This window comes from Poecile atricapillus, chromosome 17, assembly GCF_030490865.1.
Source record: "Poecile atricapillus isolate bPoeAtr1 chromosome 17, bPoeAtr1.hap1, whole genome shotgun sequence".
Taxonomy (NCBI): domain Eukaryota; kingdom Metazoa; phylum Chordata; class Aves; order Passeriformes; family Paridae; genus Poecile; species Poecile atricapillus.
In genome coordinates this window covers 3,120,419-3,148,303 of record NC_081265.1, presented here as the reverse complement: position 1 = coordinate 3,148,303, position 27,885 = coordinate 3,120,419, and the positions used below count along the sequence as shown (strand labels likewise).

The 27,885-nt window shown below is 49.3% G+C and overlaps 1 protein-coding gene across 1 annotated transcript; it reads right to left on the bottom strand.

The window, feature by feature from the left end:
• Positions 1-2,530: 2,530 nt before the first annotated feature.
• On the bottom strand, positions 2,531-17,678 carry CACNG5 (calcium voltage-gated channel auxiliary subunit gamma 5). The gene is made up of 7 exons (XM_058852517.1): positions 17,554-17,678; positions 12,690-12,864; positions 6,213-6,522; positions 5,583-5,669; positions 4,570-4,710; positions 3,813-3,958; positions 2,531-3,424 (listed from the first exon to the last, which is right to left on the bottom strand). Exons 3-7 carry the CDS (start codon positions 6,418-6,420, stop codon positions 3,167-3,169), a joined length of 840 nt encoding a protein of 279 aa, XP_058708500.1. The 5' UTR covers positions 6,421-6,522; positions 12,690-12,864; positions 17,554-17,678; the 3' UTR covers positions 2,531-3,166.
• Between the last annotated feature and the right edge of the window lie 10,207 nt (positions 17,679-27,885).

Here is a 27,885-nt window from a genome sequence, read left to right as displayed (position 1 = left end):
GATCAGGCTTTATTTAACCCTTAATCCCGGTATCTCACTCTGATGCTGCAGTTCAAGGAGACACAGCCGTGTGCACAAAGACTCTGACACCAATTAGTCATCCATGCAAAACAAGATTTTTGTGCTTCTAAGTACAAACCATTTTCTGTGCAGTGTCAGACAGCAGCCACCTTCCCACGGGCCTGGGGGAGGCTTGGCTCATCCCATTGGGTGAATTTAAGGACTCATCGAGGTAAAACCTCTAATTTAATTGGTACTTTACCCTTAAACTCCACTTTTATTTATTGTAATCAAAGCAACAGACACAGAACAGGCCATCACTGAAGTGGGTGGGAGAGAGACTGAGGGAGGGGACTGAGTGTTGTTCCTCAAGAAGGAAGGATGTGGGGTAAAACCATGCCAGGTAATTAGAAGAGGTGATAAATCATTAATATGTGTCCTAAGGGGGTGCTGCATATATTTCCTAAGCATTTATTGCTTGGAGAACTGCAGCTCCAGCGTGGTTCTTGGGGCAGGTGAGCCAGGCTCGCCCCAGCCCCTCACCCAGGCCACATCTCTGAGGATCAAAGGCTCTGGAAAAGTTTCTCCACAGTCCACAAAGGTTTGATAACTGCACCAGGAGCTCACAGCCATCCACAGCGAGAGCTGCTGCCACGTCAGGCACTTTGGGAGGGACAGAACGGCCCAGAGGCACAACCATTGCTGCCTGTGCTTTGCAAGCACCCAAAATATGCTTTTACTGAACCAACAGCAAACATTTATTTTAACAGATTTCTTTCTGGCAGTCCTGAACTTGTGCTCACTGGGTGAATGTGTGAATTCCCAGGCTCACAAATGCAGCCACATGATGAGAATCTCTCCAATGAATTAAAATAATTACTTTTCTAATTTGCCCCTAGACTCTGCTAAACCTTCTGGGGCCTCGAGGAAGGCATGAAGTTTTTCTAATTTCTTCTACTTGTGTAGGCAAACATTTTAATTTATAAAATGAATAATTCTGTATTTAATCAGTGCAAAGGAAAATTCCACTTGGGCACAGGGACATCTCATGATGCTGCACAGCATTAACCCACAGGCTGACTCCTCAGCGTGGAGGAATGTGGGCATGGGAGAGCCCTTGTGGCTCTGGCCATCAGCAGTTCCTGACCCTGAACATCTCCCATCCATAAAGGACTAAGAATATCAGGATCCATCAATAGTTACATGCAAAGGCAACAACCTTTGAGCCACCAAAAATCACCCAGCAAACCGGATCAGGCCCTGGGAAACTCAAAATGATTGCTTGTGAACTCCAGTGTTTTTTTGGAGCTAAATTCACACTGAATGTGGAGATCCCAATGGAAAATCGATGTTTTATCAGGCTGGGGGCAGGTGAGGAGCAGCAGGTTTGTTACTGGATGGTGGGGCTGTGTTTTAGTGCTTCAACCTTGCCAGCAGCCAACCTGTGATGTAGCACTTAAAAATGGGCTTGAGTGAGAACACAAAAATGCTCGAGGGTCATACAGAAACTGAGGGTAAATAGAACTGTGTCTACAAAAAGATGCCCTGATTTTCAAACTTTTCAAATTAGGAGTCTACCCAGATATAAACTAGATTTGCATTACTTGCTCCTCTAGAGGAACTGGAGAGGAATAATCCCGTTCCAGAGCTGGCTGGATACACTCCTGCAGTGATGTCCTGTGGAATATGTGTCATAATGGAAGCAAACAGTGGTGCTGCACCAGGACTTGGCCCCTGCTTTGGAGGAGTTTATAAATAATAAATATTTAATAGCAAGTAATAAATAATAATAATATTAAATAATAATAACGAAGAGGCCCAACATTCATTATGCAGTGTGCTACAAATGAGGTTAAAACTGCATATATTCTATGTGTTTTAATTAACAGTAAGACAAAACAAGCTCAAATATACCAAGAATCCCCAGATGATTTTGTTTTGCAGAAAGGAAATTTTCAGAAAGGTTTAAAATAACAAGAACAGAAATAAAGTTTGGACAAAGCTCTTTCTCCTGCAAGGTGACAAGCTGGAGCTTGCATGAGGGATCACATCCTATTCCTTCCTTGCCCTTTGTTTTCCATCAGTGATGCTCTCCCCTGGCAGCTGGCTAAGGCCAAAATGCCAAAGCATCAAATGAAACATTCCAACTTAAAACCTCAAAATAAAGTTTATATACACGCACACAGAGAAAGCAGCAAAAATACCATTTTCTTGCCAAAATTTAATATAAGCCAACTACTTTGCTGCAGTGGACTTGTACCAATAATCTCAGTTACACCACTTTACACCGGTTTGGGATCTTGCCTTTCACTGAAATAACTTCTTTCTGCTAAATCCTGCACCTGATGTTTCCCATGGGAAAGGTTTAGGTTGTTTTCCACTCAATGCTGCACTGAAATTCTCCCATTTATGCTTCAGACTTGCTGTCTATGGGACAGCAGAGGAAATTTGGGTGCTGGAGCCATCCCTCCAGCCCAGCACCTCAGTTTGCCTCCAGTCTAAGATGGGATATTTAAACAAGAGTTTGCAAATGGCCATAGAGGAACAACAACCTGCTGGTGTTCAAGCCTGCTGAGGTCTCATCAAAGGATGGCTATTTCCCATTCCAGCCTGGCTGGAAGTGATATCCAGCAGTGAGAGATACCAATCAGTACATGTTCAGTCAAGACAAAATTTATATTTTTCTAATGCTGGTTGTTTCTTGGAAAGTTACACAAATCTTTGATGCCTGCTGGGGCTCAGGCCCGTAAATACAGAATTCAATGATACAGTCGAATGCACAAACTTTAGCAGCCTACCTACCTACCTACACCAAAAAAATACACCTTTTTTCCCCTTAGTTCTACTCTATTTTCTTTTTCCTGCTCTCGAGTCCAGCCCTGGATTTATCCCCCAGGCAGAACTGCTGTTTGCTCAGCGGGATGAGCTGAGAGAGGAGGACTTTGGAGAGATTCTTAGTTATGCGGGGAGGAATAAAACAACCCAAAAAAACAAAGAAAGGGAAACATCCCAATTCTCTAGGTTACACTATTGGTTATATAACCAATCTCTCTGGTTATATTTACGCTCCTATAAATAGAGAATTGGCCAGAAAGAGCGGCCTGAAAAAACGACAAACGGAGTCGGGACGCGGCGACCATCGGAGCGGGCGCGGGGCCGCCGGGGCTCAGCACGGGGACGAGGACATCTGGTCGTAGTCAGGGCACTTGAGCAGGGCTGGGTAGTTACTGTTCATCTGCAGGGACGCCTCGCTGGAGATGTCCGAGGGGCTGCGGCCCCGTGCCCACGCGTCCGGGTGCAGGAACTGCCCCGAGTAGTCGGAGCAGTTGCTCAGGCGGGGCCGGTAGAAGCTGGGGTGGGGTCTGTAGAGGTCCTCGGCTGTGTAGCGCTTCATGAACAGGTAGACAGACATCACCCCGGCACTCTGTGGGACAGAGACACGGCCTGAGGTCCTCCCCGCCCGCGGCTGCACCACCACCCGAACAGCACAAAACAGAAATCGCCTTTTCTGTGCTGGTGCTGATGCTCAAAAGCACCCGAGGGCCGTCACTTCCCGGCCCCATGCCTTGGATCTGTGCAATGATTAATGCTCCACAACCACATCTCCTCCTCTGCTCTTCAGGCCTGGTGGCAAATTGGCATCAAATGCCCCATCAGTGCTCCAGGTTGGGTTTGTCCCCTGCATATGTCCCCTTCGTGCTACACATTACCGCCCCTACCCTCACAGCCCTCCCTTCAAGCCCTCTTCTTGCCCTCAGCCTCAGTCTGCCCTCCCCCAGGAATGGGATACACCGGTTACAGGGTGTGGGTACCTCTGTGAGAAGGAACGAGATGGCAGAGAAGGCAAAGGACCACCCGTATTTGTAATTGAAGAACGACTCCGAGTCCTTGGTCCTGTTGAGCATCTCATCGTTAATGCTGGATATGTAGAGGACCAGCCCCACCACCAGTGACAGACCTGGAGAAGGACAGTGGGAAATGCTTCAGGGATGAAGCTGCTGAAGAAGCACCTTCCTGAAGGCCTGACTTTGGTGTAAAATAAAAGAATTTGGGAGTGTGCTTGTAATAACTGGGGAAAGGAGCTGCCCTCATGCTGCTCCAAGCCAGGGCACCCCTCTCATTCCAGTCAAACTCTCCCTGCTCAGGGAAATCTGTGAGCACTGGGAGGAGAGACCTGGCTCCAGCAGGAGCTGCTTCAAAGCTCAGCTGTCACAGCTATTTGTTTAGCACTCACACAACACCATGAATAAAACATTCACTTTTCTCGTGTAGACACAGCCCAACTGAGCAGTTTGAAGTTTCAGACCTCTGCTGTGACTGATGAGCCACAAGAAGCATCCTGTCCCCCAGCACCTGCTCCTGCACGGGCTGGGGGGGCCTTTCCCCACATTTCCACAAACAAGCTCTGCATCTATCCCACAAGGTCTGATCAGGCTGTGGGAATGAGCTGGGAGCGATGAGTCTGACAAGGAGCCACCAGGGCAGGTTAGGAGAGCACCAGCAGCTGCCAAAGCCAACGTGCTCCGTGCTCAAGGGCTGTCAGGAGAAAACCTGGCTTGCAAAACGCACCTGACAGGATGAAGAATATCCCCGAGACGAAGGCGAGGATGGTCCTGTGAGGCCGGATGTGGCCGATGTTGCTCAGGATGAAGCCGATGAACATGAAGAAGAGGCTGACCAGAGGGAAGGGGGTGGCAGAGCGGATCATCTCTGTTGAGAGGGGAGAAGAGGGAAGTGAGAACAGGTTGATATTCCCTAAATGTTGTGGGAAATGGGCTTGGCTGGGTGAGAGGGCTCCAACCCTCAGACCATGTTGTGTCTGAATTTCTCTCCTTGTTAATGAGCTGAGTAGAACAGAATTATGGAATCACAGGGTGGTTTGGGTTGGAAGGGACCTTACATTCCAACTCTCTGCCATGGGCAGGGACGCTTTCCACTATCCCAGGTTGCTCCAGGCCCCATCCAACCTGGCTTTGAACATTTCCAGGGATGAAGCATCCACAAATTCTATGGGGAACCTATGCCAGTGTCCCACCTCCATGGTGGTGACTCTGCTGATGTTTGCATTTCTAAGGGTTCCTGTGCGAAGTGTTGCATAGGAAACCATCAGAACCTGCATTTTTCTCTAGCTTCACTGCATGTTTGCAGAACACTTCTATTTATTAAACCAGAAATGACTGCAGAATTCATCGTGGGAGCTGTGACACTCCATCCTTAATTCATCCTGCTATATAATGTGTAAAATTGCTAGGGAATAAATACAGCTGCAAATTATGGAGAGGAGACTAAAAAGCCAAACACTTTGATAAACAGTAGTGCTGAATAGCCAGTGACAGGAAATTGTACAGCTTAGAGCCTCCATGGGCATCCTGCCATTAGAAAGGAACATCCTCAAAAGCTTATGAGCACACTGGGTAATTCCCATAGTAAAAAATGTAGTTGCATCATTGTGTGGCAGCTCTGTCAAGGAACTCAGAGCTTCCTTGGAAAGGACACAAAGGGGATTTCCTGGGGAGGGTCCCTAGTGCTTGGGACTCGGTGATTTGCAGGATGTAAAGGGTGGAACCCACCAAACCACTTACTCAGGACGTTGATTGTGGATTCAGATGTCAGCTGGATGTTCATGGGCATGACGTATTCAATGGTGAAGCACCGGCCACGCTCCTCACCTGCGGCAGACACAAAGACATGAACTCTGAAGCCAGAAGGTTTAAGGTCACCCCAGGGGAGATGATCAGAGCTCCTCACTTCTCCCTCGACTTTTCCAAAGTGGTTGAAACTTTGTGACATTTCGTGTTGGTCACTTTGAGATTCCCATTCCCTTGGGTTCTATTCAGCTCTGTCCCTGCAGCCAAGTTTCTTCATCAAGCTTGGCACAGATGGAGGGAATGGTCCAGCTGACCTGAATCTGAATTTTGCAGGGATGAAATGGAAAGTTTTTAGCTGCTGCCCAAGGCATCGTGGCTGCAGCTCTGGAACAGGGCAGGGGGTCTGGCAGGGCAGCAGCAAACTCACCAAAGCCCATGAGCAAAGGCACATTTACCCTTTAAAGTCAGGCATGAAGAGGTGACACTGCTTGCCGAAGGTTGGGCCTGAATTTGGAAGCAGAGGTGGGCACAGTCTCTAAAAATCCCATTTTTCTCGTCCCTTTCCTGTTGGGCGGCACTGACACACATCAAACCAAGGGGATGTTTTTGGCTGGGACACCCTACCTGCCAGAAAGCAGACCCTCCAGAGCCCCGAGTGCAGCGAGAGCTTGATCTCTGCCGTCTGGTTTTGGGGCTGGACGATGCCCTCCTCCAGGTAGAGCCAGTAGTCGGTGCTGACGGAGATGCCCAGGAGGCCGAGGCCGCAGACGGCGAACACGCTGCTGAGCAGGGTCAGCGCCTTCCTGCTGCAGGCGCTCATTGCCAACAGCATCGGGTCCTGCCCGGCTGCGGATGTGGGAGCAGCCCTGGGCACGGAGCCTCACGGGGAGCACGGGGGACAAAGCTCTGCCCTCAGTTGTTTCTGCAGTCTGAGCTGAAAGGAGCCATTAGAGCAATCACTGACAGATGGAGAGCTTGAACCAAATCCCACCCGACTGCTGCCCCGTGCTGCCCCGGGATGTGGGAATGGCACAGCAATGGGAGCAGCTCCTTCCCTGGCTCCCTGGATGTGCTGCAGGTGAATTCCTGCTGCTCCAGCCAGAGCTGGCACTGATCCCCCAAGGGAATCGGTGTTGGGTTTGCTGCAGGTGAGCCCCTGCTGCTCCAGCCAGGGCTGGCACTGATCCCCCAAACGATGGAGGGGAACTGCAGCATCTTATCTCATCTCATCTCCTTGCTGAGCCTTATCAAGCACTGCCAGTCCCCGGCAGGAGCTGCTGAGCATCACGGACACCACGATCAGAGATCAACAAAGCTGCTCATAACTGCTGGAACAACCCCCAGCCCCGAGCAGCTCCCATCACCACCCCTCTCCCCTCCAACACTCCCATTTTCCACTTCCAGGGTAGGTTTACCAAGTGGGAGATCATGTTAATTTTGCAAAAGCCATGCTACATTTATGACATCGTGAAACAACTTGAAGCAGAGTGGCATGACACAATAATCTGCTTTTTTTTTTTGTTGTATTGTTCCTTCCAGATCTGTCAGTACCCTCCCTTGTCCAAACCCACCTTGTGCTTTGGAGGGAGGCAGGGAAATGTGGACAGAGAGCTGCAGCCAGGCCCTGGGAAAACTGTAAAGGAAAAGCTTCCCTCATCCCCATGTCACTTATGTATAGCATCTTTTATTATTATTATTATTATTATTATTATTATTATTATTATTATTATTATTATTATTATTATTATTATTATTATTATTACTATTTTATTGCACATTTCCTACTTTGGGCAAATTAGCAGTTCCTATGGTGCTCTGCAGACTGATTAAATAGCACCAGAAATCAGAGTTCTTGGTGCAGAGGAGAAAAAGTGAAATTAGTAGGGGGCAGGGGGGGAACCCTCAGCACCAGAAGATTAAAGGAATAAGAGCAAGAAGAAAAAAGATATGTGTGAGAGATGGCCTTGTGTGAAGTAGCAAGGAGGCAGATAGTGCTACTGACTGCTGTTATAAAGGCAGAATGAATCACAGATAAATGCCGTGTCATATATATTTTCCAAGGCACATTTTGCTGCTATTCAGCACTGCAAGCAACAAGGAAAAAATATCTAAATCCAGCTAGACAACAAAAGCTACTGACTTTATAAGCAGGCTGCATCTCCCTTGGACTCCCTTTAGAACTGCACCAGTTTTGTTTCACACCCTTGTGCTCCCTTGGTGAACAGACTCCTTGGAAGAGAAGTCCTGTTGCTGTTATCACTGCAGTAAAGGTGGTGGGTTCAGTGATTAAATCAGGAGACACAAATCCTGCCTGGACCAGGAGATGACAACTCCCTGTTCCAACACGGCCAAGCAGACTGGAGGAGGGTGTTTTTTTCTAGTGCCTCAGATGCAAATATATTAATTCTCACTTGCTTACACAGACTCTCAGAGATGCCAAAAGTCCTCACAGCTTGTACTTTTACACCTGAAAGCCTCCAAAGATAATGTTGTGCCATGATTTTCTCATGGTGAAAGTGAGTAGGTGATGCTGAGAGAGGTTTCTTGCTCCTCCAGCACTCTGAGGAGCTCTGAGCTCTTGCAGTGCTCATCCTCAGCACTTCTGTCTCACAAATCCACAGCACCAGCTCCCCACAGCCGTCCTGGGCTGTGTTTGCAGCAGTTTCATTTAGATTAACACGAAGGAAACTTGTAGTTACTGTGGAGCCCAAAGAAAGGCATTTACTGAACAGATGCAGCATCCAAGGTCTGTGTGCCCCTCCAGCTCACTGCTCTGGGCAGCAATAAGAAGGAAAAGCAGGGAATGCTGCTGGAAGAGAGTCAGATTCTTGTGTGAAAGACAGAGAAGGAGAGGGAGTCTTTAATTATCGCATCTGACCCTGAGTCCAAAGCAGGCAAGTACATCTTGGGAGGAAGCAGATGTACTCGCACCCTCAAGCGCTGCAACAGCTTTGACAATTCCCTTCCATATGAAATTAAGGATTTGGCTCTTCCTACATTCACGCTGTGCCTTTTCCCAGAAGGTTCCAACCTACAGGAAGGGGATTGCTGTCTCCAGACAGCCCAAGCAAGTGCTCCAGCTCACACTCCTGCAAGCTTTCCCTCCACCTTTGGCTTTGCTAACCAGCCTCATTTTCAGTGCTATTTTTTAATGCTTCCCTCAGCTAAAAAAAAATAGGATGTGTTCCCAGGAGGAAAACCTCCCTGCTAGGGGAGCAAGGAGCGAAGTGCTGAGAGGATGCTCAGATTCCTTTTCCCCTGAAGAAGTAGGAGGAAGCAGCTAGAGAAGAAACTGATGGCTGTGGGGCAGAGAAGCACAACAGCCCTGCACCTGCCATTTCCTGGGGCAGATGCCATTTCCCATCTCTAGGGATTCCCATTGGATTCAGCAATCAAACAGCCAAAACACAGATCCTCTGGCTCATCCATTCTTTTCATGTAGCTCAGCCAGAGCCATATTTTCTAGTTGCTGCCTCAAAATGAGCAGCATTTACTACAGGGTGTCTCATCCCTCCTGGCATTTTGGTGCCAAAATGGTAGAAGGAACTGGAATCTATTCTTGGCTCACATATCATCAACAACCATCCTCCCTGCACATTTCCGTTAATAACGAGCCAGAAATCATAGCAGGGAGTATCTGAAGGTCCAGATAAAGACACTCAGAGGGGAATAACGAAGCATTTCCTGTGATTTGTCGTCCACCAACATCAGGCACTGGAAAATAGACCCATTTGGTCTCATTTCTGTTGGTGTGACGTGAGCAGCAGGGACAGGGGTTGGGCGTCAGAGCTGCAACTCTCAATTGCCACTTTCCTTTTCCCTCTCATACTTCAATTGCCATGAAATCATGGGTGCATTAGAAAATGATGCCTATTACTGCCTTGGCACATAGAATCCCACCTGGTGTGATGGGGAACAGGGGCTGGGGTGGTGCACAACATCTCCTTGAAGCAAACCTTCCCCAGGTCCAGTGTCTGGAGACTTCACTGGGCTCCCAGGGGAAAGGTTTTTCAAGGACAAGAAGAGGAGCTGGCTTGATTATCAGGGAGGATTTAGTCCACAATGACCTTTATCGATTGTGTTATGCTTCCTATGGCTGTTTGATTTCCAACTGGAGCTGGGTTTTAAATTAAATGAATAGAGCCCCAAAGATTTCCAGGAAATAGAACCTTAGAACTGTTCCTGTTCCTTCGATCACACTATGCATTCTGGTAGTAGTCCAGGGAATAATAAAGGCAGCCTGCAATGTAATCTGCAGTCTTCATAATGAATTTCTCCTTGCCTTGGAGCAACAGTTGCTGATGGAAACAGCACATGGTCCTTGCTGGGCCTGAATCCTTTGGGAAATGAATGAGTATTGGCGTTGTTTCTAACGCAGTTCACCCAGATCTAGGAGCAAGTCCTTATCTGTTGCTCCACAGTCACAGAAAGGAAATATCCTGGGCAGATTTCTGAGCCCACATCTGTGGCCTAATGGCAAGCACAAGGCACTGCTCTGGGCTATGTGGGTGGGCTGAGAAAAATGAATTTATCACTGGACAGCTGCCTGGACAGGATGGGTCACCTCAATAAATCACTGCTCTGGGTTCACCAGGAAACAACAGCTCCCTCCTGCCCTGGGTAAAGGCAGAAGGAGCAGGGCCAAGCCACTGATTTTTATGTGGCATCATTTCCAATTTCCTGACATTTGGGAGGAAGGGAAGCGCTGCCAAGGTTATCAGAGCATACAGGAGGGAAGGGTTTGTTTGTGGAGAGGTGCTGAGGTGCAGGACAAGCCTGGTGGCCTGTGGCTGTGAATGTCTGGTCCATGCTGCAAACCAAGGGCCAAGGGAAATCACAGACTCAGCCATGGATCTGGAGTAGTGGGAGAGGCTGAGCAGAACATAAAAGAGAAGGAATGAAGTCAGTGAAAGGAAACCCTCTGAGTGAGCAATGGATGTAGAAAGAACATCAGAGACCTGGGTTGGAGCAGGAGAGCGTGAGCTGTGATGGAGCTGAACTGAAAGAACCAGCTCCCACCAAGCTGCAACAAGAAATTGGGCTGGCTAAAAATAAAGGGCCTTCAAGCAGTGTGATCCCTTCCTCAGGACACAACACAGGCCATGGATGTGGGCAAAAAAAAAAAAAATAGGTCAAGGAGAGAAGGAGAGCAGCTCTTTGAGAACAAAACTTCTCAGAGCTGGCAGTGCTTAGGCAGGCAGGACTGTGCTGAGGCCACCACTGCACTGTCACCCTCCTCCAGACAGCACCACTCACCCTGGCTCCCTCAGGGGCAAGCCCAGAAAAGGCTGATTTGGTCATTAATAACCCTGGTGAAACAGAATGATCCCAGCGAGCTTGTGGAGCACCCAAAGGGTGCAAATGCTTCAGTCCCAAAACTGGGTGTGAGGGATGCAGCCTGAGGGCAGCTGGGCTGGTGCTCTGTGGGCTGGCAGGGAGGGTTGGACCAGTGTGAGGAGCACATGAGGAGCTGACTTTAACCACAGCTGAGGAGAGGAAGAGGAGGAGATGGTGAGGGCAACACCCACGGCTCCATCTGGGATTGCAGGAGAAGCAGCTCCACAAACCTGACCTGGAAAGCTGGGCAGCTGGGAAAGAGAGTTGTGGTTTTGGAATTACTGCTTGGGAAGAACCAGTCTCTCCTGAAGCCTGCAGGCAGGAGAGGAGCACAGGGCTGCTCTGATTCCATAGAATAGCTGAAGAGAGCAGAGATGGCTGCAGAGAAAAGCGGTGTCTCCTGCACTGACACATTGAGAAGGAAATTTCCAAAGAGGATATGGGTTGGAGCTGGTCCCCAGGGCTCCCAGGTGCCCTGTCCTGGGCTGCTGGCACCCACCACCTCCCCTGGCACATGGGGAGACAGAAATACATCAGGCAGCTCTAAAAGCTGCATTTGTGTCACGCAGACATGTCAGCTCAATTTCTGAGAGAGAAAACACATATTGGAAAAATTAAGTGCAGGAATAAATCTTTTTGATGTGGAGGAGGTTTAGCCTGATATTAAGAAATAAAACAGCCTATCTCATGGCAGTTTGAACAAGGGCTTGTAACTGTGACTACGAGCAAACAAACTTCAAAAGGATCAATACTGGGCTTGAAAGCTTCCCCTCAGCTGGGAACAGCAGCACGATGCTGCCATTGCCGACGGATAGACACGGCAGAGCTGGATCAATGGGCACACTGGGCTCACAGGCTCTCCAGGGAGGCTTTAAAAATAAATAAATGAATAAAAGGAAGGCTGGTTATGAGTTATTTAAGCCCAGATTGAGCCACAGCAATAACAAACCTATTAATTTTGTGCTTGTCATCACACACAAGGAACACCTGATAAATAATCTGTAAGAAACGATTTGTGAGCTCACAGGCTGCAAGGCTCACCACTAACTGATTTTGGTAATGAGATTACTTGGGATTTATCTCTCTTAAATTTGACTTATATAATTTTTCTGAGAAGTCCTCTTTTCCCTAGCACTTCCTGCGCTTCATTTCTTGCCAGAGTTATTTTTTACAGTTTGGTGAAAAAAATCCTGCTGTGGCAGTGCAAGAGCGATGGAAATGCTGTATAGAAAGCACCATAACTTGAATCTCCAAGGCTGACCCACTTCCCTCTCCTTCTTTATCTCACACCAGCCTTTTTGCTGTGGGCTGCTCAAAACCTGCCCTTTTGCCTGGGTCAGGTTTGCAGAGAGTTGTTACTGATAACTGAGCCCACCTCAGCTCCAGCACCAAATATCAGGAGATCAAATGATATTCCCAAGGTCAAAGGAGAAGTTACTGAGATTTATTTCCCACCCCAGCCCTCAAATCAGACCCTTTCCCAAACTGGCCAGCTCTGCCATGCTGCTGCACTCGCTGGAGTGATGCCACTGCTCCAGCTCTTTCACACAACGGGTTTGGATGGACCCAGCAACTCCCAGCAGATAAAATCATCTCCCAGTCAGCCCTGATGGTCCTGGTTCACAGGCTGCTGGCACAGCCCGTGTGTGTACAGTCAGTCTCATTCACATGGTCCTTCTGGATCCACAGATATCCCCCACAAAACTTTTATAGAACCCAGCCCACCCACGTGTCTCCTTTCTCCTTGGTGTTTCAGGCTCTTACCTCTGTTAACCCCGGCTGAAGCGATGCTCTGGCAAGTGGAGAACCTGAGATGGGGCTGAAGGTGGGAAGAGCAGTTCTGGGAGATCAGCTGCAAGGATGAGGGTCCTCAGGGGAGGCTTCAGCTGCAGGTCTGGGAGGAGCTGGGAGTGGGACGGCTCTGGGAACCAGGCAGGACCTGAAGGGAGAGCACAGCCTCAGTCCTCCTGCTCTGAGAGCCCCACAGGAGAGGTGCAGGGTGCTGGGACACAGGGACAGGGTGCTGGGACACAGGGACAGGCAGATGGCAGGCAGGGCTCTGCATCCACGTGCTGGCAGCTCCTGCCCTGGGGTGCTGTAGAAAAGCATCACACAAAGTGCATTTCCCGAGAGGGAAACAGGAACTAAAGCTCTGAGCTTGCAGTATTGCCCACACAGCCAGGCCCAGCTCTCCAGCTCTAACCCATATATCTGTTCAAAGTTTACAACCCTAACAATAGCTGAGCCCTGCCCTTTGCAGAGCCCTTCCCAAAGTCCTCTTTCCCTACCGAATCTGACAGAATTCTCTACTCACAGTGTGTCAGAACGCTCACAGTCAGGGACCTGAGTCGAACTGCTGGTTTCAGTACCCTACAAAGAGCTACAAAAGCAGAATGAAAGAGGGAAATATCCAATTCTGCAAAGCAAACCAGCTGGGGACTGTGCCAGAGGAGCTGCAGAAACCTCGCTGCCATGGGAGCGGAGCCTGCCCATTAACCTCTGCCTGAGGTGCATCCTGGCTTGGATTTAGATCCCAAATGCATGAACTGCAGTGACCCAACGATCCAGTGACCCTGTTCAGGCTGCAGCACCGAGCTTCCCTCGGCACAGACCCAGGGATGAGCGAGAGCAGCGGGCTCAGCTGTGCACATCCACTCACCACAGCACCGAGCTTGGGCTGCTCTGCTGGGATATTAAAGCTTTAGCAACTGGTCCTTCTTTGCTTCCAACTAGATTAAAAAGGGGAGAATAATCCTCTTCCTTGCAGCTTTCCAAGGTTTCTGTGTCCTTCCAGCAGCAAGGCAGGTAACAAGGACTCAATACCTCTTCTGGAAGATATTGATGTTGTTTTAAACCGAAGTGGGTGTGAGCAGAGCCCCCAGTTCAGTGTAAGCACTTCAAGAGCTGTCCATGAAATGTCTCTGGGCTATAAAATTTCATTGCTGTGGAAAGTCTAAGAAAAGCCCCAGGTACAGCCCAAGCTCAGGAGCTGAGGCTGCTCAGCAGAGAGGGGCCAACACCCCCGGTTCCTTCTTTTCCCCTTAACGATCTGTGCATGACAGCTTGAGCTAAATTAAGCATGCTGGGAGGTAAAAACAGCATCAAGAGCTAATTAAAGCTCTTGCACTCCCCCGTGTCGGTGGGTACCTGAGCTGGGGACACAGGAAGCCACAGCTCTTCCCCCACTCCCGCTCTGCTCGCCAGTGCTGGCAGCTGGAGGGGTTTTATGAACATTTTGGGAGTGATAAATGAGAGAAAGGCAGAAATCCCCTGAGGGCCCTGAGGGCTGTAGACAAGTGGCACAGTGGGCAGGCAGCACGTGCTGGCCATGGCTGCAGAGAGCCGAGTCCCCTCGGTGTGATTAGAGATGATGGATAGCAGGGAGCAGTGCCTCGTTAGCCAGGAGATTGCATTCCCTCCTCCCTGCTTAGAAACCAGCTTTACTGCAAAGCCTCTGAGCAGCAAAATGATGGCATGAAGTGCAGAAGGGCTGTGTCATCCACACCTCTGGCTAATGAATTCGTAACCCGGTGATGCTCGTGGCTGCCACTAAACCCAGTGACCACAGCCAGCAGCTGCTCCACCTGGCTTTGCTCAAACATTTTGGGACACAGCTCCTTGGAAGATGTTGGTGATGTCTTCATGCACAATTCTCCACGTGTGATGCTGAGCAGACACTGAAGTTTGGTCCCATTTTGACATAGGAAAGGTCTTTGCTTTATGCAGCTGGTTGGGTTTAATAATCAGGATTGTTAATGTACATAAGTATTTATACATCACTGGAGGTACTAAACTTTCTACCACCCAGATTTCAGCAAGATTTGTTACCAGTTCCAGTATTTAACAGTAAATGTCCTGGCACACAGGGCTGGAAAAGCCGTGCATGATGTGGAGCAGCCTGAGAACAGCCAGACATCACGAGCTGGTCAGGAGGCCGTGGCCTCACCCGTCCTGCTCAGCACAGGGAAGTGCAGCCACATCCTGGGAAAAGCTGTGGGAACAGCCAGGGAATGGACTTGGTCTCTCCTCCATCCTTCACCAGCCCAGCACCTATTCCCAGGTGAAACCTGGCCTGATATTCCCAGCAGAGCTGCTGTGGGGAAAAGGAACATCTGTAATAACCATTTTGTGTCTCCTGGGAAGGAGGACAGGGCCAGCTGTAGGTGCCAGGTCCTGCCCTGGCAGACCTGAGCCTCTGCTCCCTGCGGATGGGGATGGCATCAGGAAGCTCTGGATGGGCACTGGGTGGGAAAATGAATTATCCACAAATTGTCCTGGGTCAGTGGATGCATCTGCTGTGCTGCTCCAAAAATGCCCTCAGTGCAGCCTTGGCACTGCTCTAACAAGGGTTTGCACTGATAAGCAATACCTGCCTCATTAATAAAAGAAAAACTGTAATTCCTGTCTTCCTAAAAACCCACACACAAACTCCACTCATCTGTAACAACTCATTTTCTGAGCCTGATGATGGCATGTGTGTTGTCCTTTGACAAATTCCATTTTGCCAGTAAATGTTTTACTACAAATATCAGAAGTCGTGACTACACAGCTTAAAAATCAGTGTGACTTTGACACCAAACCATCTTTCTAGAACACACCTGGAACTCAAACTGTCTTTAATTTCAGTCATATTAAGACCCCCACATAACTAGATGATGGGGTCTAGGTCAAAAGTTATTTTCAAAAAGAAAACCACGTTAAACCCAGGGGTTTAAATCTTCCCAGCTGATTTGGGAAAAGCTCCTGGTGCTCACTCCATCCTCTCACAGCTCACTGCTACCATTAAAATCTCTGCAGGCTTGTGCATTATTTCTCTTTTGTATTTTATATTCCCTCCCCTCTCCATAAATAAAGCTGAAGCTGCAAAAGCTGTGCTATGGATGCTGCCAGGTGGGAATTCATTCAGCTCAATGAATATATTCAACAGCTACAAGAGTACAGCAGGGGATCAGCAGAAACCCCCACACAGAGGCATTTCTGTCCCTTGGGTGTCACTGGGAGCAGCCTGAGGGCAAGGTGTGATGGCTCAGGATGGGCTGCTGGGAGCCACTCTCCTGCCCTTTGGCTTTTCCGTGGGTCCAGACGTGACAGACTGAAATGTGCTGCTCAAACAGTGGCAGAGGAGCCTCAGAAAGGAGCCCAGCCACGAGGCACTCGTGAAACCAAAGGGCAGCAGTGATGGGAGCACGGGAATTCTCCTCCAGCAAAGCACTCACTGCTGCTGTGGGAAACTCAGCAGAAATTCTCTCTTTTTTTTAAGCTGAAATAGTCTTTTGCTGTGTTCTGGCTGGAGCAGTGCTATCTTCAGGGAATGCAAAGCCTTTGCTGCCCTTTCCAAAGGCTCACCTGGACCTGCCAGCTCCGACCAGGCCTCCTCTCCCCCGGGGGGTTTGGGACACACAGGGGACACACAGGGGACACACAGGGGACACACAGGGGACAGGGGGTGCCGAGCTCGGACCCTCTCCCCGGGCACCCCCGAGGAGCTCCCGCAGCTGCGAGCCTGGAAGCCCCAGCCCTAAAACCCACAAAAAGCATCCGGCGTCAGGGGCTGATGAAGTTCTGCGAAATGCCCGGCAATTAATCAGAGCCAGAGGCCGTGTCAGACCCTCCCTGCTCGCCTGGTGGCTGAACCAGCACATTTCACATTTATTTCACATTTCACCACCTTCCCCAGGCTGTGAGTAAGGAGCGCGTGGAGTGAGGACAGGCTCCATGTCCCTGTTCTTATGGAAACACGCTCCAGCCTTTCCCCTCACACCCGGCACTTCACTTCACTTAAGAACCAGGTCAGGTTTTTCTCAGATAGCCTCACTCAATTCCCACTCCCCTCTCCAAGGGGTTTGCTACACTGGAAAACATTCACAGCCTGACTTCCCGCAGATTTTATATTCCCTGGGATAAATACACATCCCTTCCTCAGCAAAACGCTCCAAACTCGCCGCTGAGGACGGGGATGCTCTCAGCGCCCAAGAGACGGCCTCTGTTAGAGCAGCGTGATGGGGAAAAGCCCAGGGATGAAGATCTCAGGGAAGAAGCGCCGGGATTTTCCGGCTTCTTCATGCTGAGGTCCTTCGCTCGGGAATCGGGCGAAGTCAAACGCCGGCACCCGAGCGGTGCCAGTCCCGAGCAGGGCACCCGGGCACCAGAGCAGGGCACCAGGACAGGGCACCCGGGCACCAGGACAGGGCACCCGGGCACCAGGACAGGACACCCGGACAGCCGGGCAGGGCACCCGGGCACCAGGACACCAGGACAGGACACCCGGGCACCAGGACAGGACACCCGGACACCCGGGCAGGGCACCCGGGCGGCTCCGGCCGCGCCCGCCGGGGCTCGCTGCGCTCCGGGGCCGCGCTGGGGATGCTGCGGATGCTGCCCGGGGCGGTGCCCGCCGGCTCCCACTCCAGGGGGAATCCGGGAAGCCCAGGGATACCTGTCCTGAGCCCTGCGGCCCCGCACCTTGCTCCCACCTCCCTCGGCTTTAAACTTTCAGGGCTTTCCATCCGATTCGGAACCCCCGCGAAGCCTCCTCCCGGATCGTTTCCGCCCCGTTCCCGGGACAGCCCGGCCCGGGCACGGGAAGGAGCCCCAGCCTTCCCCTCCCCACGCCAGTCCCGGCACTCACCGGCCCCGCGGGAGCTGCTCCGGGCGGGACGCGGCCGGCGGCCCCGGGGATGCTCCGCTCCGCTCCGCTCCGCGCCGGGAGAGCCCGGGGAGGAGAGGGCATCACATGGCGCCGGCGGGGCCAGCCCACCTCTCCCTCCCCTCCATGCCCCTGTTCCCTCCCTCCCTCCCTTCATCCCTCCTTCTCTTTCTCCATCCTCCCCGTCTTCCCTCCCCTCCCTCCTTCTCCATCCTCCCTTTCTTCCTCTCTATCCCCCACCCCCCGCTCACTTCCCTCTATCCCTCCTTTCCCCACTCCTGCCTCTCCTTTCACCCTTTCCCTTTATTTCCCCACTTTCTCTCTATTCCTCGCTTTTTTTCCTCCTTCCCCCTCTGCCTCCCCCGCTCTGTCCCCGGTCCCTGAGCTGTGGCCGGGAGCCAGCCCCGCTCTTGCCCCTCTGCGCCTCCTCCCTTCCCTGCACCCCAAACCTGCAAAAACTGCTCCAAGAGCCGGGCAGGCTGCGCTGCCCAGCACACGGCTCCTTTGGGAGCTGGGGAAGGGAAAACTGGCTCCAGCCACCGGTGTGAAATCCAGAGCTAAGGACACAGCAGACAGCGGGGAGGGCTGGAGGGCAGCAAGCCCAGTGTGCTGGAGAGAGCCAGCTTGGCAAGGCAGGGAGAGAGGCAGGGCTAAAGGAGAGAGGGACACAGGGGCAGATGCTGTGGGCTCTGGAAACCCCTGCCAGACTGGGTGATTCAGCCAAAACACACAGAAAATGAGGCAGAGCCAAGAAGGATGCGGCTCCATCGAGGTGTCCAGCAATGGGACACTTCCTTGGATACAGCAGGAAGGACAAGAAAAGGGTCACAGACCATGTGGAGCTCCTGCTGCGGGAAGTGCCAGCCCAGGAGCTGGGTCCAGGAGCTCATGGACACCATCCCAGCACTGGGATTGTATGGGATTGTATGGGATTGTATGGGATTGTATGGGATTTTATGGGATTGTATGGGATTGTATGGGATTGTATGGGATTTTATGGGATTGTATGGGATTGTATGGAAATTTCTGCAGGGACAGCTCATTCTCTGCAGGGGCTTTGCACACACACCATGGTCCTCAGCTCCCTGGCTAAAACGTGCTGCATCTTTGCAGAGGCGTCCCCAGTTAGCAAAACATGATTGCTTTAAATAGAATAACTCAAAATAAAATGAGATATGAGATGAGGAGGAGGTGTTGTTGTTGGGTGGCTTGTTTGAAATCAATGGAGCCGTGTGCTCAGGCTCGTTGAGCTCTGATTTACAGAAAGAACAGAAGCTGGTGCAGATGTGGTGGTTTTGATTTCTTCAACCAGAACATGGTAGAGCCCAAAACAGGCAAGTTCCAGATCCAGACTGGTAAAAACCTGTGTCCCAGCAAGAGGTTTCTGGTTATTTGTCCTTGAGGGACTGCACCATATAAGTTCTTTCACACAAAGTTACAGCAATACTTAAATTACAGTGAATTCAGCATATTTTCCTGGGCTCTTATTCCCATTTGAGGAATAATTTAAAACAGCAAATCCCTTGGGGGTTTGACAGTAAGGACAAAGCAGGGATTTGGTCAGCAGAATGGATTCTGCACTGGAAAATGTGAAGCCCTCCTGGGGATCCCAGGAGAAAGAGGCTTCCCTGGGATGGAGATCATGAGCAGAGAGTTACCAATAAAATCATAAAGCTACAGGAGGTTTGTTAGAACTGGGTGTTCCCCATGTGCTATCAGGGTAGATGGTTTTGTCACAGTAATTGGCTGTTCATCATTTTTCTTTTCTCTATGTTGTTAAAAAGAAACCCAAACAAAGCAGACCTTCATTTTTCTCCAGACTGACAACCTGCTCTGCTGCTGCCTGGGCTCTGGGCAGGATCATTGGAATACAACACAAATAAAGCTGTGGCTCACACAGTGACATAATTAACCACACAGTGTGAGAGGCCCCCAGCAGCCAAGCATATAATCAATTAGAAATACACATTTTGAGCTTCAGTTTCTTCCCCTCCCCTTTGCTTTCATGCGAATGGAGTTGCACTGAAACACTCGGGTGGATTTTCTGCTGCTCCTTGTCCCACACAGCAACTTCTGCCCTGGCAAACTCGTGCACAATGCCAGCACTCACACCAGAAGCATTTCCCAGAGGATTCCAGGGCCAGGATCAAAGAGAGCACCAGTGATGCCTCACAAAATGCCAGCAGCACAGCTAAACTCTCCCACCTCATCAGGGGCTCTCCAGAATTCATCCCCATAACACATATTTCCTGATGGTAGGAAAAAACAGTGAAGTGGAAAGTCCTTCTCTTGGGCAGAAGCTTGGCATGGCTGTCCCAGAGAGGACAATCAGCACTTTACATCTTCTCAGCATCCCCCAGACCTTGGGGCAGGACTTTGCCAAATCCTGCAGCAGCTGTTTCGGTTTATTGTTTCACCAGCTGGCAGCATCATTTTTCCTTCCCCGCTTTTCACTGCTCCTTCTGGGCTCTTTCCTCCTGTGGATCCTCCTCCACAGCCACGTGTGGGTGAAGCTGGGTGGGACCTTGTCCAGGTCAGGATGTTCCAGAGCCATTCCAGACTGGCAGGGCTGGACTCTGACCCAGCCAGAGCAGTTCTGCCAGCCCTTGGCCACTGCAGCAGCCTCTTGTACCACTCTCTAATCAGTGTGGAAGCTTGAAGCTCCATGGACACCTCAGCAGCAGCTTTTAGGATGCACCCAAGGTCAAACCTTATTACTGAGGAGGGATTTGAGCTTCATTAGTGGCTCAGAGCAGAGAGAGCAGCTCTCCCTGGGCTGTCAGCAGCGCAGTGTGGGGTGCTGGGCACATCTGATTTCAGCTACAAGAGTTTGATCCTGACAGGTGACATCTGCAGGGATGCTTTCCCCTGGTCTTTTCCCTACCAACAGAAGCCACCTTGAAGGCACTCAGGTTACTATGAAATAAAAGGTTTGGTCCTGTCAGCTTGGGCCAGCAACTGAGAGGAAACCTCAGGTTTGCCTCCCCTCCTATTCCCTCAAATTTGTTCTGTGCTGAATTATTTGGACAGCAAGTCCACCCAGCAAAGGGCAGCCACCCCTGGGCCCACCCATGGCTCTGATCTGGGGTCAGACAGCAGCTACTGAGCAATTCTAGCTGCACACCAGGCTGGGAGAAGCATTTTGGGCACAGGGAGGGGAGCTCTGCCTCAGCCGGGAGCTGCGGGGTTTGCCCGAGGAAAGAGGAGAGCAGGTGAATGGAACAGGCTGGGCTGCTGGAGCTGCTGTGACTTGTGTGGGAGGTGATGGCTGCTCCATGCCAGCTGCTTCAGCTCTTGCTATTTTTTGTCATTTCGTGGGCAGCAGGGCTGGGAGGGCTCAGGGACACGGCAGAGATGAAGAGCAGCCCCGGCTCAGGGAAACCACAGGGCAGCTTCCAGAGCCTGGGAATCACCTGCTAAGGGAGACTGTAGAGATTTTTATTTCTTGTGGATGGTGTTTGTTGGGTGTTTCACACCGGGCAGCACAGCTGGCAGCAGCAGCTTGGCTTTGGGGTCCCACCTGCAGCTCTCAGCAGCTGTGCAGGTGGGACCGGCTGTGTCAGCCAGGCCCTGTGGTGTGGAAGGAGCTCAGCACAACTTCTGCTCCTTATCCCAACAGCCTTACTGTTCTATTTTTCAAACACTGAAAGCAGGGAAAGACGTAAAACTCACGGCACCAAAGAACACCAGCCCTTCTCTCTCCAGGAGGGTTTTCACATCTCGCTTGCACCATGACTAAATTAAAGGAATTAACTCCGTGGGCTGTTGGAGCTGCAGCTCCATTTGCTGTTTCCCCTGCACATCCCTCTGCCTGGATCCGCTGCTTGGGAGGAAGCTCAAGGAGAGGTGCCACATTATTTTTAACCCAGCACCCACATGCTGTGTGAAAGCCCAAAAAAAAATAAATGTGTGGAGCCTTTTGCAGCCTCCCCGAGCGGCTCTGACTCACGGAACAACAAAGGCACACGTGTGAATGGAAGTTGGAGATTTTATTTAAAGTAAAATACCCTCTGTCATCGTATGGGGCTAAACTGAGCTCATAAGAGAGGAGGATGTGCCAGTTGAGGAGTTTTCCAGGTGCAGCCTTTAGGGTCCAAGCACTCCAGGCTGCCCGGGGACCTGAGCAGCTCCACCGGGAGGGAAGGAGCCCTGGAGGAGCAGGGAGTGCCCACATCTCTCCCTTTCACCGGGCAGGGCAGTGCCCTACAGCGAGACAAGCTGGGATTGATGCTGGCAGGGCTCTTTTCTCCCTGCTGGTGTTTTCTGTTCTGCTGCACCAGGAGTGGAGCTTCCCCCAGCACAGGTTTCCTCTGGGAGCTGCTCCTGGAACTGGACCCATCCACTGGAGCCACCCGGGCTGGCTGGAAAAGAGCTGCTTGCAGGGATGAGGGATGGCTCTGGCTACAGAAATCTGATTTCAAAGGTCATGTTTTGGAAAGTTTAGATGACATTAATTATTAAAGCCTCGTAACGCTTGTATTAAGGGTAATAGTTTTCCCTGTGATTTATGTAGCGCCGAAATTCATTACCGATCTTTTAATGATGTTAGTGTCAATCAGGCACAAGAAGGCTAAATGACTTATCCCAAAAGGACCAGGAACTGATCCAAGGGGTTTTGGGATGCTCTCACTGCCAGCCTTTCCTTTCTTCTGCCCTTGCAGTCCTTCCTGATTGCTTTTATAGGTGTTTCTGATGGATTTTTCCTGAGATCACACCAAATCAGCATCCCAGACACGGTTACACTTGAAGGAGAAGCAATTGCATCCTGTTAAAAGAGTTTTTCTGGAGGTGTCCCTGGAAATGTTGAAGCTTTAATGAGGCTTTATATAAATCATTGCAGAATGTTTTATATGGATTAGGAAGTCTCTCTGTTATGGGCAATGAGTTTTATGAAGTGTTTTGAATAGAGAAGCAAGGTAAGGGGGGATGGATCCAAGCCTCAAGTAGCAAAACCAGGAAAGATAGGACAGATGTGGACCAAACTCTCTCAGACACACACACAAAACTCTTTCCCAGCATGTGAAGATGTGATATTTGCCAGCCTTGATGGGCAAGAGTAAAATCTAGAATATTTCTAAGCAGACTTCCACTGTGGGGTTGGTTGCTTGGCTTTTTTTTTTTTCTCCTCATCCAGGTAGGGTGCTTTAAATTGGAATTATTTGGAATTATTTCCTGTCCTTCATCAGCCTCTGCTGGGGTAGGATGTCAGCACTGACTCAGGGACCAGCAATGAGCACTGGAAGTGGCAGCTGGTGTCTGACACTGTCACCCTGGCAGCAAATGCAGCAAGTCCCCAGAGAAGGAGACAGCATCGACTCATTTCCCATGAGATCTGCCTCATTCCATGCCCTTCTTTTGGGAAATAAGGAAAAAAAAATATTAAAATAAACCCCTTTGCAGGTAACTCTGTGGGTCCAGCCCTGCCACTGGCTGGTCTCATCAGATCCCCATTTCTTTGGGAAGGTGACAAGTGCCAGATGCAGCCGGGGAAAACATCCCTTTGAGGACGAGCCAGCCACACATGGCAACAGCTGGCCTGATTTGGGCCCCTGATTGATTTGCCTTTGCTTTACCAAGGCTCCCCAGGGAGCAGGTGGGATTATAATTACCTCGTGGTAATTAATGCAGTCATCATTTCAGCTACCCCAGCAGTTCTCGGAGGAGCTGGTTTTATTTGCAGCTCACACACCAGCTCTGCAAAAATATTCTGAGATTTCTGAATCAAATACCCAAATCTCTAAAGAGAGGCTGGGGCTGGGGGAGGCAGGCACGAACACTTGGTGTGATTTATCGTGCTGGAAACATTCCTGATGGAGATGCTCTCATGCACGGATGTGGCAGGCATGGAGAGCTTCAGCCTCTGCTGCAGAAGCTTTTAACACTTCATTTTCCCCTGAGCCACCAGCTTAATCTTGCCTGCTTAGAGTCAAACAAAGATGCAGAGTTACAGACGCGTTCCCCTGTTCCATTCCCCACCAAAGCAGCCCCTGCAGGCTCTCACCACCCTCTTGTGACACCTGACCCATCCCCCTGTGAGCTGGGGGATTGTCCTGCTCATGAGACCACCAGGCTGAGGTGGGAAGGTGCTGAGAGTGGCCATGGGGTAGCCAGAGGCTCCCCCACCCCTGTGAGTCCATGTCCAGCCACCCATGGCTCTGCCAGCCTTGTCTTTCCCCAAGGAGATCAGTCAGGAGTTCATGTCCAAGCTGTCACCCCAAAAGTGACGGTGGCTTGGCCACAAACCCTGGCCAGCCAAGGGGCTGGGGATGCAGCTCTGGTAAATTGGAGAGCTCAGGACCCCCTTCCTCCTGCCCTAGAGGCACCAACCCTGTGTCCATGAGCTCGGGGCAGTGATGCATCCCCAAAATCCCTGTTCTGTTCTGCACAAAGCTGAGATGTGTTCCTGGGCTTCAAAGCTGAGCACATTAGATGACAGATGTGAAGTAAACACCTTAAAACACCTTAAAACCAGCTGACTTTATTTACCCAACCTAGAAACACTGACTCTTTGGAAAAAAAACCCCAGAATTTCAACCATTCCTTTGGGCAAACTCAGCCAGACTTGTGCAAAGGAGACGAACCCAATAACTGAATTAGTGTGAGATTCAAGCCTGTGAGAGCAGGCAGGAAAGGGAGCTGTCTGTCAAGCTGTCACAATATTTGGACATTGATTTCAAGTCTTGAAAACAAATGATGCCGGTGTAAACGAGGCTGGTGGGACTGGGAGGTGGTGCCCGATCCCCCAGGAGTGCAAAATCAGGGATTTCATGGCCCAGGTGGGGCCCTGAGGGTCACCAGCCTCTGAAACAGCCCCTCCTCACAGGAGGAAGTGGCAGAGGGTGGAATGAACCATCCAGGCTCCCACACTCAAAGAGACAAATTGGAGTTTCCTTGGGTTTCACTGCTCTCAGGGAGGGCACATCTCACATCAAGCTTTGAACCAGAGCCTCCAATCTGAGACCTCATCTGGCTCCTGGGGCTGTTTTCCCTTTGGCTCCCACACCTGGAGCAGCCCAGCACACAGAAATCCTCTTACAGACACATCTCTTTTAGGTAAGATGGTTTTTTTTTTTCCTCTCGATTCATTAACAAGAATTAAGAACAAAATCCCAGGTGAAAATTCTGTCTCTGAAGAATCCATGTCCAGACTGTGGCTGATCACACCAAGCTCTCTGCAGCCTCTGGCCCTGGGATTCACTTTTCAAAGGAAATTTCATCAAGGCAGACCAAACTCTCACAAAAGTAATGATCAGTATTTTTATTCATACACACTTGCTTTGAAACTACAATTAATACTTAACAAAAGCATTTCATGCAAACAAAGATTGAAGATACTGTGAATTATGAAACAAACAAACAAAAAAGATGCTGTAATTTGTACATCAGTCTTGCCCACTACACTTCCAATGGTTGTTTTATTTTTTTAAATCTTTTGAAAAATGAATGGCTTCTCCAAATGTTCTGGTAGCATCTTGTAGATAAATGATATGAAAATAAATAATGTTCTCCTCCATATAAATACAACATATGGGTCTTAAAATAATATTAAAAATATTAATGAGTTCAAGGTGGGATTGCTCCATGTTTAAAAAAAATTAAAGTAGCATACAGTCTTTTGAGAAGTTTCAGGTGTTCTCTGTATTGTGCAAAACCACAGAGTGTTGGGAAATTTTAACATTTTAAAAAGAGCCAACCAGCTTAATTTTGTTGAAATTGGGTGGGGGTTTTTTTACATTCATTTTGATAACATGGGAGAGAACAAATGAAAGGTTTGGGGAACAAGACAGATTTAATTTTTATTACCCCTACAAGAACATGTTTTTTATACTCCAAGGCCAACAGTGGGTACAAACACAGACTGTAATTAATATTTTCAGTGAATTGGCCAAGCACTCACACCCAGGGAGCTCTGTGGTTCCTTTGGAAGCCAAGCCAGGGTGTGTGAAGCTCTGGAAGGACAGAGCCCTTGGCACTGTCACCTCAAGGGGTTCAGAGAGAAGGAAATCAAGCAGTTCTCAGGAAAATGTTTGTAAATATCATGAACATCATTTTCCTTTCTATTAAAATGTTCCTGTCATTAATAATTGTGAAACTAATGAGACATCAGCTGCAGAGTGCCCAATGCAACCAGAGTGAGAAATGAGCTTCAATGGCAGCTGAGTCAATGCTGTTGCTACTCACCCTGCGCTGTTTCAAATCATTAACAGACTTAATTTATTTGTTTAGGTCAACTGACATCAGTGGAAGGAAAAAAAACCAACTTCTGGAGCAGTTTTCTTTTAAATTTGAACTATGGTGTCACAGACAAGGCAAAAAAAGAAAGCACAAAGACACATTTACAACACAGAAATACATTAAAATATCAACAGAAAATATCGACCTGCACAGAGAACAGAGCTCCTCCTTCAGCAGGAGTCAGTAAAAACGGTACTAGAAAACAGCTGTGCTGACTTTATTTACCCAAAGGGAATCTCCCCCTCCAAGAATCAGTTCTGCTAAGACTTCCACCGACATGGAGTTTTTAAATTGCACATAAAAATCTCAGTAGCTGGAAAAGAGGTAAGTGCAGCTGACCTACACAATCAGCAAGCATCACTCCCCGCCACCCCCTGACTCCAGGTACAAAAGCTGGACTCCAGATTCTGTAAGAATCGTATCAGATCTGATTTTATTTCTCTTCAAATGGTTTCAGCAGAGTTACTAAAGTTCTATAAAAAAGTAGAAACAGCATGGTATAGCCAGCAGTACCATGTGAATCCAAGAAGCTGATTTAATATTAAAAATTATAATAATACTTACACAACTCTTTTCAGGTTAAAAGTGAATTAGAAACGTTGCCTAAGAAGTCCTCAGTGGGGTCAGCAAGCATTATTACCCCATTTTACAGGTGAGGTAAGCGAGGCAGAGAGGTTAACAAGCGACCCTCTCCCTCTCAAGGTTTTCCTGGGAACAGGAGGGATGTAGTGCATGATGATTATTCATGATAAGGCTATTTAATTCCCAATTGTTACTGGCACAGTGAGGGAATCATGCATGGTTGTGGAGTCAAATCTTACTTATTTCTGCAATTCAGCTATTTCAGATCCCATCTATGAGTGCAGGGCCGAGGGGAATAAAAAAGTGCTTTTTAGCTTTTCTACTTGGCAGCTCAGTGCCCTCCTACAGAGGGGACACATCAAACACAGCCCACACTCACGTTTGCAAAAAGACAAAAAACTCTATGTACAATAACTTATGCTAATGACTAACAGAACTGAAAATCACATTAAATATTTCCAGAAGTTTCCTGGCAGGTCCAAAAGCCTACTGTAAACTCTACATACTGTAAATACGCTTTCTACTCGTATCAAAGCTTTATTATTGGATTATTATTAATTATTTCCAATGCTATGCTTTGCACAGTAAGGAGGATCTGCCCCCCCTGCTCACTGCATGTGTCTCCTATGGAATTTAACTGGGATTGCATCCAGAGGCAGCTGGATGTGGAGACACTTTTTAACTGGTACCACTCCATCCTTGGACATGTCACCTTCCCAGCTAGAAGACAAGTGCCTCTCTTGCTCAACCTTATTAATTTTATAGAAGCCCAGCATTACTGGCTTGGATTCACCCCAAAAGACAGGATGGATTTCAAAGGCCAGAAGCATTCAGATGTGGTGAGTTTTTGTTTTTTTTAAACTAACATCTGATTTCCAGAAGAACTTTCTGCAGTTTGTAAAATGAAATTCAATTGTATTTCTGGAAAGAATGAAGAATCAGAAAGCTAAATTGCATTTCTCCTCCAAACTGGATTAAGAAGGAGGATTTTATCATGGGAATGTGTTCTCTCCTTCCCACATATGTGCCAACCCTTCTCAGAGCACCGAGCCTGGCCAGTGGGTGAAGTGGTTGTCCTGGAATCCCACCACCCTGCTCTGGTCACTCAAAGGTGCACAAAAGTATCCAGATATCTGAATAATGACAAATTTTGCCTAGGAGCCAGTGAAGTCCCATTTGATCCCTGAAAATCCCTTGGAAGTTTGACATGGCAGACCTGTGCCTCTCCTGGCAGGAATGGAGCTGCCCTGGAACCATCTGGGACTCGAGCACAGAGATGGAAACACAGCTCCCAAAACTTCCAGCCCAGCTTCAGTGCAGCACAATTTTCAATCACAGCTCCCAAAACTTCCAGCCCAGCTTCAGTGCAGCACAATTTCCAATTTGCCTTTTGGGAATCTTGGTGGCAATGTGGGTGCTGGGATTACAGTTGCTATTGAACACAAGTGAAAGAGAAGCAGCTCTAATGCTTCCCCTTCTGCTGATACATGTTCTCTA

Bases quoted from the DNA above. Each gene is read 5' to 3' on its own strand.
- CACNG5 (XM_058852517.1), bottom strand. From the start codon at position 6,420: ATGCTGTTGGCAATGAGCGCCTGCAGCAGGAAGGCGCTGACCCTGCTC. The intron at 4,711-5,582 runs GTAAGTGGTTTG...CCCTCTCAACAG, and splicing joins ATCCACAATCAACGTCCTGA to AGATGATCCGCTCTGCCACC. The intron at 3,425-3,812 runs GTACCCACACCC...TCTGTCCCACAG, and splicing joins TCTCGTTCCTTCTCACAGAG to AGTGCCGGGGTGATGTCTGT.